The following is an 11,339-nucleotide window of genomic DNA, read 5'->3' on the forward strand; positions in this document are numbered from 1 at the left end:
AATTGGAAAGAGTCCAGCGGAGGGCAACAAAAATGATTAGGTGGCTGGAGCACATGACTTATGAGGAGAGGCTGAGGGAACTGGGATTGTTTAGTCTCCAGAAGAGAAGAATGAGGGGGGATTTGATAGCTGCTTTCAACTACCTGAGGGGGGGTTCCAAAGAGGATGGAGCTCGGCTGTTCTCAGTGGTGGCAGATGACAGAACAAGGAGCAATGGTCTCAAGTTGCAGTGGGGGAGGTCTAGGTTGGATATTAGGAAACACTATTTCACTAGGAGGGTGGTGAAGCACTGGAATGCTTTACCTAGGGAGGTGATGGAATCTCCTTCCTTGGAGGTTTTTAAGGTCCGGCTTGACAAAGCCCTGGCTGGGATGATTTAGTTGGGAATTGGTCCTGCTTTGAGCAGGGGGTTGGACTAGATGACCTCCTGAGGTCCCTTCCAACCCTGATATTCTCTGATTCTATGATTCTATGACTCCAGACCAGGGAGCCAGGAGAGGACCCTGCCCCACCCAGGGGCAAACCCACGTAAGAGGTTTTGTTTAAGCCAGCCAGCATTCACAGTTGCTGCAGCACTCATCTTCAGACATCCCCAGTTTCCTCCCTGCCTGGCAAGGGGGCAGGGAGGGAGCTGAGAAAGAGCTGTGATTGAAGGGAGGTGGGAAATTTGTTGATGTTTTAGTACTCAGTTAACCATAACCCTTTCCTTCCTCGGATCCTATTTTCCTGCTCCCAATAAAATCTCCCTTTGTTATACTTGATTCCCATGGGACCTTACCTATCAGCTCTCTGAGCTTACCAAAATCTGCCTTCCTGAAATCCATTGTCTCTATTTTGCTGTCCTCCCTTCTACCCTTCCTTAGAATTGCAAACTCTATGATTTCATGATCACTTTCACCCAGGCTGCCTTCTACTTTCAAATTCTCAACGAGTTTCTCCCTATTTGTTAAAATCAAGTCTAGAACAGCTTCCCCCCAGTAGCTTTTTCAACCTTCTGAAATAAAAAGTTGTCTGCAATGCAGTCCATGTTATCTGAATTACCAGTGAGAAATTACACAAAGGGACCTAGAAAAATTGAAACCATGAGGAGAAATTAAAATGAGATTCAGTATGGAAATTTTCTCCCCTGTTACACTACCTCTAATATATTAGTAACAATACAAAAACCTTTCAGATTCTTAACTCCTATGCCTAGCACCATTTTTTCTGTCCATAATTTTTTCCTACAACTCTTAATTATGCAGTCTTGTTTGGGTGGCTTCCTCCCCTTTCCATTCTCATTACCCTAGCAACTTCTTGTTTCTGGCAGTCCTCCTTTCTTCTCTTCCCCCACTCTCCACCTGAGAAGTTGTGCCTTTATTGCAGTATGTTCAGATTGCTCTGCCTTCTTCCACAGTCATGATTTGAATAATTCCTCCCATTTCACTCTGTTCTTTTTTGAAACTGCTTTTTTTGAAATCTAATCCCTTTGTAGTGCTAGCTTTTATTAACCCCTTTGTTACTCTGTTAAATTTAAGTAGCTTGTGAACACTCCTTATCGTTCCTCTATTTGCCTCACATTTTCAATCAGTTCCTCCTGATCAACAGCAAGTCAGTCCAAGATGATTTTTCTTATGGCTGCATTTTTTAGCTCATGGATTATAATCCTTTCCTGTGTGTAACTCAGGATACTTGCTGAAGGTGTATGTTTGGTTGTAACTGACACCCAACAGACATCTGGGTATTTTAATTCCCCCCAGGAATCCGGTATCCTGTGGTTTCAAGTACTTAGAGCATTGGTCCCTGAATGCATCCTTAATTCTCCTCCAATTGTGTGGCATGATTTGCTCCTCCTAGCAATTAAGCCCTGGACATCACTGCTGGCATGTTTCTTTATAAACCTATGCTTACATTAGATTCTAAAGAGTTATATATCTTTTTCCTTGATATTATTCAAGAATACCTGAGAGCTACCCTTTGGCTGATACTTTTAGTTTCCAAGGATGTTGGCTCCTCATAAATCCCTTCACATTCTTTCTCTTCAGTCACTACCAGCTCCCCCTAAGCCTCCTCATGCTCCCCAGCTGCTTCTCCTTATTCCAAAGCCATCTTCCTTCTTCCCCATCATTCTTCTCTCTCCTCTATCTTCAAATCTGCTAGCTGTGCACAAACTCCTCTTCCTCCATCCTTCCTACCCCCCCCCAATTTCCTCTCTGCCTTTACTTTCCAACCTTTTGCTGTTCTCTCTACCTCCCGACTCCTGCCTGTCCTACTTTCTGCTCCCTCCACACCATGTCTCTGCACTTCCCCTACCTCCCTCCACCTCAAATTTATCAGCCTGTGCTACCTCTTCCCCCAACCTCCTCATTCCCCAGGCTCTCTTCACTCTCCTCTTGGCAAACCCAAGTCTCTGAATCTCACTTTATCCCCTTTCCACAAAGCCCCCTGCCCTACCCCACTGCTCCCCAATACCCATCCGTCTCAAACACCTTACATGGTCCTCCTCCCAATTGCTCTGCAAAACCTCCCTCCCTCTCCCCGAATATTCCCTCTACTTCCAAATCTCCAATCTCTCCTCTTTCCCAACCCCACATTATCTTAAACCTCTCACCAAACAACTCTTCCTGACCCCCATGCCCTTCAGTCAACCTTCTCCTCTTTCCACTCTTCACCTTTCCAGTCTTTTTTCCCAAACTCCTCATTCTCTCTAATATCCACTTCTCTCCTCAAACCCCTCTTCTCCCCTCCCTACCTCAAAACTTCTTCTTATTCCCATACCTCCCCCTCTTTCCACATCCCTTCAGTCACCTCCTCCTCCCAAAGGCCTTTATCTCCCCCAGTTATTCCAATCCCAAATCCTCACAGTTTTTCCTCCCTCCCCAGCTTCCCCTGTCTTTACTATTTTAAGGTCCCCATTACTCTGTGCCCTAAGGTTTACTAAAACTTTCATTTGTGATGTTGCTTTTCTCCATCCCTTTCTTCACATCCTCCTTGCCTCCCTCAGTCACTCTGTCTAGTAAAGTACCTCCAACCTCCCCCTTTGCTCTGCCTTACCTTCCTACCCTTCTAGATCCCTATATCTTCCCCCTCTTTTGTCTGCCTTCCCCTGCCCTCCAATTCACCTCCCAGAAATTACCCATGGTGCCTGCCTCCAAGTCCCCCTCCCCGCCCCCCGAACAGCACCCTCTTCACCTTTTCCCTGATAGGCGTCCGCTGAGCAATTCTGCATGAAGCAGCAGCCACTGTTCTTTGCTTTCTACTGTGCTACCTCCCCTCCTCCTTCACAGATGAATGAAATGTGGGTGGGGATGTGTGGAGAGACAGACACAAATATTTCTGTCTCCTCTCCCTCCCTGGCTGAAAGTTGGGAGTGCCCCACTCTCCATAGTTACACCCTTGGAGCCTAGCATTCATTCTATGCATAGAAATCGATTCAAACTGTAGATATAAGAACAAGTTATCAATCTAATTTGTTTTCCACATTTATCAGTGCCAAGAGTAACTCCTGTCAGGTGAGTAATGACCACCTATGCATTTAAATGTCAAAGTTAAACTCTGCCAACTCGGTTGAGAATATCTGAATGAAAAAAGCAGCATGATGACCAGGCAGAGAAGTGCTGTCAAAGAGCAGCTGTCAGCAACGTATGAGGGAAAACATCTGTCTGTAAAGATCTGAATAGGGCTCGAGAATTTCAGCACCCCTGCCAGCTGGACAGAGATTAGAGAATTAGCATTTCATTGACACAACCTTCCTAGCTTGGATGAGCTCTTTACTTTGGGATTCTAATTACAACTGCAACTAATTGTTAGTAAACAGCTAAAAAATTGTTGCTCTCTAAATTAAAACACTCATAAAAGCTGCTTTTAGCCGTCTCAAATGATTATAGCACATGATGCTACCAGCCTGTTAAATACCACAAGCATGACAAATGGCATGAAGAGTTAGCAATTTTCATTTCAAAATAAACTGTCAGGTACAAACACATTCATCTCATCTGTTTGTCTAAATCTAACGTTCACTCTCAGATGCAAGAAACAATGTTCCCAAATGCCACCACTACATTGCTGACAGTTTAAGCACTTCACAGTTTAAGCAGTTTGAAAATCAATCCAAACCGGTTATATTACAACTCTTCTGGGGAGGAATGCAGAGCAATACTCACCCAGGATGTTTCCAATGAGAGACACAATGAACACAACAATATACCCTGCAATCAGGACCCATTCATATTCTTTGGGATGTAAATATTCCCTCCAAAGGTATCGCAGAAATTCCTCATCATTATAGTCAGCAGAGGGGATTGAAAAAGGCTCCTGAGTATCATTCAGTTCTGGAACAGAAGACCAGTTCCTGCAAGAAAGGAGATCGTCCAGTTTGCTCTCGGACATCACTGGTTGTAGCCTGGGTCTGGATCAAAACCTCTCAGTACTTCAAGCTTCTGTGAAGCCCATCCATTTACACTTGTGATGTGCAATGAAAAACCCAGAGTGGGGAGAAAAGGAGAAAAAGAATGAAAAGTTACAGAGCCAATGACGACCAAGGCTTTTATTCTGCAACTTCTCCTACTACCTTTGCAGCACTTCCCAGCAAAGATGCACGCACAGCAGCTCTGGGAGAGGGAATGAGGACTCGGCATCAGAGGCTGCAGTGACACGGGAGCCGGCACAGCACATACTTACAAATGCATCATTCTGGCACAGCATCTGCAATACACAGCAAATCCTTGGGGGAGAAGGAGGAGCGGGCAGTTTGCATCCAAATGTGAGAGTATATGTGATCCAACCTGTAAGCAAGAGCATACTTGCCTCACCGCCTGTGTATACAAGTGTGCTCATGCAACGTGTCTCTCACATTTAGGAATCCTTAGACATTCACTTACACCTGTCCTTGTTACTCCAAAACTGCCCTCCCTAGCTCCGGGGCCCCTTCCCTATGCTACTGCCCCTCCCCTCTGCTTCCCCTTCTCATGCCCCTCTCTGTGACCCCAGTTTTCTTTCCTCCCAAGTTTCCCTTGCAGTCTGGTCTCCGTATCCCCACCACGTCTCCCCTGTCCTGTTCCAGCTTTAAATATCACTAAATTAAACTTCAATTTTGGAGAGAAAAGAGCAGCAGCAGTGGAAGAGAGATGGAATGGGGGGAGCTATTGAAATCAGTGGCTGGTGACTCGGAAAGCCCTTCAAGTCCTGCTGGGTAAGTGGCTAAAGTAGATGTGGAATTATTCTTTGCACAGTGTCCCAATGGGTGCTCCACTTCAACGGCACATGCACTCCTGCACCTTTGATGTGAGATTTTGCTAGTAGTGTCCGTTCAACCTGTGCATGCGTCCTACATATCCTCGTGCCCCATACCAAGGATATATAGGGTTGCACAGGTGAACCACCCTCAACCGCCTTCAGCCTGAGATGGAACGTCGAGCATGCCTACTTCCCTTTTGCCAAGTCATAGTTAGTTTAGACAGTTTACTTGTAGTTAGTTTAGTTGGGATTTGTTGTTTCTGCCTTTTGAGGGTTTTTTCTGGATGATTTCAGTATCTGGGGTATGCTGGGATCCCCATGCTTAAAGCATTGTCTTTCCTGATGGGAGGCTATCCTAGTTAGTGTTGGACACTCCTGGTGTCTTTTGTGTTTAGGAGACACGCACATACCGGCTAAGTGTAAGATCTGCTCCTCATTCAACAGCAGATCTCATAATCAGGGAAATAAAGACAAACCATGGATGGAGCAAGCTCTAGGATTGGCTTCTGATCCAGGATCCAAGGACCACCCTGGACACCAGCATCTGAGCACATATACTGCTCTGTCTACATCCAGATCCTGTTCACCAAGACCCTTGAGGGATACATAGGCTGGTACCCTATCCACCTCTGGGTCTCAGTAACAAAAGCATTGGGAGATGTGGCACCTATGTCCATGCTGGAAGTACCAAGAGTCCAGTACTCTAAGTCTAATGGGTACCAACAAAAGGAGCAGTAGTGATATATCTCCTCCCAAGAAGTCTGGATTGCTGACTGTGAAGAAGGCTCTGGAGACCTCAGGTACCAAAGGGAGTAATAGTGAGGCTCCAAGGGCTAGTCTACACTTACCGGGTAGTTCGACGGCTGGCAATCGAAGTTCCGGGTTCGATTTATCGCGTCTGGTCTGGACGCGATAAATCGAACCAGGAAGTGCTCGCCGTCGACTGCGGTACTCCAGCTCAACGAGAGGAGTACCGCGGAGTCGACGGGGAGCCTGCCTGACGCGTGTGGACCGCGTCTGAACCGCGGTAAGTTCGAAGTAAGGTACGTTATTCACGTAGCTGAATTTGCGTACCTTACTTTGACTTGGGGGGTAAGTGTAGACCAAGCCCAAGTGATTCTAGTACTGGGAAAATGTCTAAGGCTCTCTCTAAAAGCCTCGTTTCTGCCAAATGAGACTCGATGATGAAGACCTCTTCTGCTTCAAGTGTTTATTTCCATATGAGCAGACATTCTACTTCAAAAAGGTCTACAACACCAGACTCTTCAGTAGCTGTGGTACCGGGAGAGATTTCAGATGACTGGAAAAGGAAAAATATAGTGCCAATCTACAAAAAGGGAAATAAGGATAACCCGGGGAATTACAGACCAGTCAGCTGAACTTCTGAACCCGGAAAGATAATGGAGCAAATAATTAAGCAATCAATTTGCAAACATCTAGAAGATAATAAGGTGATAAGTAACAGTCAGCATGGATTTGTCAAGAACAAATCGTGTCAAACCAACCTGATAGCTTTCTTTGACAGTGTAACAAGCCTTGTGGATGGGAGGAAGTGGTAGACATGGTATATCTTGACATTAGTAAAGCTTTTGATACTGTCTCGCATGACCTTCTCATAAAGAAATTAGGGAAATGCAATCTAGATGGATCTACTATAAGGTGGGTGCAAAACTGGTTGGAAAACCATTCCCAGAGAGTAGTTATCAGTGGTTCACAGTCATGCTGGAAGCACATAACCAGTGGGATCCCACAGGGATCAGTTCTAGGTCCGGTTCTGTTCAATATCTTTGTCAATGATTTAGATAATGGCATAGAGAGTACACTTATAAAGTTTGTGAATGATACCAATCTGGAAGGGGTTGCAAGTGTTCTGAAGGATAGGATTAAAATTCAAAATGATCTGGAGAAATGGTCTGAAGTAAATAGGATGAAATTCAATAAGGACAAATGCAAAGTACTCCATTTAGGAAGGAACAATCAGTTGCACACATACAAAATGGGAAATGACTGCCTATGAAGGAGTATTGAAGAAAGGGATCTGGGGGTCATTGTGGACCACAAGCTAAATATGAGTCAACAGTGTAACACTCTTGCAAAAAAAGCGAACGTCATTCTGGGATGTATTAGCAGGAGTGTTCTAATTCTTCCACTCTGCTCCGTGCTGATTAGGCCTTAACTGGAGTATTGTGTCCAGTTCTGGGTGCCACATTTCAGGAAGGGTGTGGACAAATTGGAGAAAGTCCAGAGAAGAGCAACAAAAATGATTAAAGGTCTAGAAAACATGATCTACGAGGGAAGATTTAAAAAATTGTGTTTGTTTAGTCTGGAAAAGAGAAGCCGGGGAGGGGGGGAGGAGGGGAAGATACACACAATAACAGTTTTCAAGTGTGTAAAAGGTTGTTACAAGGAGGAGGGAGAAAAATTGTTTTTCTTAACCTCTGAGGACAGGACAAGAAACAATGGGCTTAAATAGCAGCCAGGGCAATTTAGATTGGACATTAGGAGAAACTTCCTAATTGTGAGGGTAGTTAAACACTGGAATAAATTGCCTTGAGAGGCTGTGGAATCTCCATCACTGGAGATTTTTTAAGAGCAGGTTAGACAAACACCTGTCAGGAATAGGCTAGATAATGAGGCAGGGGACTGGACTAGATGACCTCTCAAGGTCCCTTCTAGTCCTATGATTCTACCTACCCCAGTGACCTGGACCATTACATTGATACTGACAGAGTCTGGATGTACTCACTCAACTGCTGCACCAACACATTCAGAAAAGGTCCCTACCTCAGTACCAATGCTCGTCTCCACAGGATTGTGTCCAATTCCCACTTATGTATCAGTATCACAGAAGTTTAGATTTTCATAGGATCTTGTGCCGATCAGCCAGAATTTCCATGACTTATGTGCACTGAGTACTCCTGAGGGAAAATTAAAAATTCTGCACACAATATTTTAAAATACTGCAAAATGCTGCAAATTTTATTTGTCAAAATAACACTACATAATCACAGCCACAATCACACCAGTTTCAATTATTTTGATAATTTATTTCAAAATACCTGTCAGCATGTATGTCTCTAACAATACAGACACACATGAAAATTCCCTCAGGAGTAGAGAGTTAAAGAAACTCTCTGCCCCCTTCACCTCACAAAGCATGCTAGGGGGCCAGACACCCACAACCCCTCCCCCCAAGTCCAGCTATGAGGGCCCCCCTAGCACCCTGTTTCCCTCCAGATCCCAGCCGTGGCCTCCCCCAGCCCAGACACTCACACCTTCCCTCCCCAAACCCAGGTGTGGCTCCCCCAGCCCAGACACCTGCCCCCTTACTGCCCAAGGATCCAGAAGGAGAAACAATCTACTTCTGGGACCCCAGGCTTGTATGGAGTTTCCTGGTGCACTGACATCGCCTTACCTCAGGGTGTGCGGGGAACTGCAACTGCCTGGAACTCTCTACACTCTCCATCTCCCCCGAGCAGTGTCTTCTATGTGCAATCTGGGCTCTGCCGGGTCCAGTGGCCTAGTAGCAGCCAGCAGCACTGCAGCCCATTTCTGTGGGGGAAAGAAAATTATGTGCAAAACCCACTAATTTCTGCAAAATTCTGCATTGCGCAGTGGCGCAGAATTCCCCCAGAAGTAACTGAGAGCTTCTAGGTCCCAGACTCTCCATTTTTCTCTAAAACCTCTTTTACCCCAGTGTTGACAATCCAGAGCAAACAGTTATCATCCTCTTCCCCCCCCCCGCCAAAAATGTTGATGAGTTTTCTGATTCTCAGATTTCAGTTCAATGGTATAGTCTTCAAGACACCATTCTTTTACCTATTCTGATGACCTCGTCCTCTGTCTCCCTGGTGTTACCAATGGTGGATGGCTCCTCCTTCACCTTATGGGCTCTCCCAGTGTCCTTATTGCAACCCCTGGGCCATGTACTGCCAACAATTCCAAAGTGTTCTGAGTCACTCTTGCAGGGCAAATAGGCAGACCCACTCCCCTGAACCCTCACTCACACCCCAGCAACCAGAGCCAACAGAGGAAATTTTTGAGGAGCAGAAGGCAAGGGCTGACAAGGAGGTAACATCTCACATGAATATCTCCTCATCTCTGGATGAGTCTCTAATGCCTCCACCACCTTTCATGGCAAATAACTTTAGATAATTTCAGGAGCTGATGAAGTGCATAGTGGATATATGTTTCAAATCACTATAGTGAAGGTCCAAGACTCTCATCATAAGCTCCTGGATATTTTAGATGCTTCAGCTTCTGCACCTGCAGCCCTTCTTGTGAATCTGGCTTTATTAGAACTTGCTAAGACCATCTGGCAGACTCCAGATACACCTTCCACTATCTGTAAATGTGCCAACAAAAATATTATGTTCTAGCCAAGTACTCAGAGTTTTTACTGAATTCCCTGGTTGTGGAAACAGTAAATAAGTGTGATAATCAGCACAAAACAAAGTCTTCTCATTACAACAAGGAGCAGAAGTGACTTCATCTCTTCAGTTGCAAGAGTTACTCCTCTGTAACATTGCATTTCAAACCACCAAGTGTTCATGTCAAAATATGGCTATCTGAATTACAATAAATTCAACACCTTTATTGTGCATTTGCCGGAGGAGCACTTCAAACAATTTAAGGACATCATCAATGAAGGGCAACTCTTAATGAGAACATTATTACAGTCCTCCTTACATGCAGCTGATATGGCAGCCTGGTCCATTTCCACCATGATCATAATGTGATGATCATCTTGGCCCTAGGCATCCAGTTTCCCTAGGGAATCACAAAAACAACAAGGAGTCTGGTGGCACCTTCAAGACTAACAGATTTATTTGGGCATAAGCTTTCGTGGGTAAAAACCTCACTTCTTCAGATGCATAGAGTGAAAGTTACAGATGCAGGCATTATATACTGACACATGGAGAGCAGGGAGTTACTTCGCAAGTGGAAAACCAGTGTTGACAGGGCCAATTCAATCAGGGTGGATGTAGTCCACTCCCAATGTTCGTGGGGATGGTGGGGCAGAAAGAGAGTCCCCGAGATAGGACAGACTCTTCTGCTGGGCTAAGTGTGTGGTTGGAAAGATTGACAATGTTGTTAGATGAGTTGAGGGTACCACTGTTGTAGCCCCCTGTGGCAGGTAGGAGTTTAGATAGCTTATTGTCCTTTTTCCTCTGTAGAGAAGTGAAGTGTGCATTGTAAATGGCTTGTCTCATTTTTGTAAAGTCCATCCACGTGGAAGTTTGTGTGGAAGGTTGGTATTGTATGAGAGTCTCCAGTTCTGAGAGCTCATTCTTGATCTTCTCCTGTCTGCTGTACAGGATGCTGATCAGGTGGTTCCTCAGTTTCTTTGAGAGTGTGTGGCACAGTCTCTCACCATAGTCAGTGTAGTATGTTGATTGCAATGGATTTCATTCACCTGCACATCCACTAATGTTTTATATTCCATCATGTGCCAGCAATGCCCCTCTGCCATGTACATTGGCCAAACCGGACAGTCCCTCCGCAAAAGAATAAATGGACACAAATCGGACATCAGGAATGGTAACATACATAAGCCAGTAAGTGAACACTTCAATCTCCCTGGTCATTCTATTACACATTTAAAAGTCACTATCATTGAACAAAAAAACTTCAGAAACAGACTTCAAAGAGAAAAAGCAGAACTAAAATTCATTTGCAAAGTTAACACCATTAATCTGGGCTTGAATAGGGACTGGGAGTGGCTGGCTCATTACAGAAGCAGCTTTTCCTCTCCTGGAATTGACACCTCCTCATCTATTATTGGGAGTGGACTACATCCACCCTGATTGAATTGGCCCTGTCAACACTGGTTCTCCACTTGCGAAGTAACTCTCTGCTCTCCATGTGTCAGTATATAATGCCTGCATCTGTAACTTTCACTGTATGCATCTGAAGAAGTGAGGTTTTTACCCATGAAAGCTTATTCCCAAATAAATCTGTTAGTCTTGAAGGTGCCACCAGACTCCTTGTTGTTTTTGTAGATACAGACTAACACGGCTACCCCCCTGATACTTGACACCATACATAGGGAATCACAGAATACTGCTGAGGACCCCACTTTGGATGGCCACAAGTTGTTCTCCAAATCGACTGATGAGTTACCC

At 45.0% G+C, this 11,339-nt stretch overlaps 1 protein-coding gene across 1 annotated transcript in view; it reads right to left on the reverse strand.

Annotated features, from left to right (window-relative positions):
• The window catches only part of HCRTR2 (hypocretin receptor 2), a 59,816-nt gene extending 55,448 nt beyond the window's left edge, over nt 1–4,368 (reverse strand). Inside the window, exon 1 of the mRNA XM_024216503.2 lies at nt 4,143–4,368. Within this exon, the coding sequence (XP_024072271.2) occupies nt 4,143–4,368 (226 nt within the window). The remainder of the gene's footprint in view (nt 1–4,142) is intronic.
• Nucleotides 4,369–11,339: the final 6,971 nt, after the last annotated feature.

The sequence above is a fragment of the Terrapene carolina genome, unplaced genomic scaffold (assembly GCF_002925995.2).
Source record: "Terrapene carolina triunguis isolate 2854851 unplaced genomic scaffold, T_m_triunguis-2.0 Scaffold42, whole genome shotgun sequence".
Lineage (NCBI taxonomy): Eukaryota > Metazoa > Chordata > Testudines > Emydidae > Terrapene > Terrapene triunguis.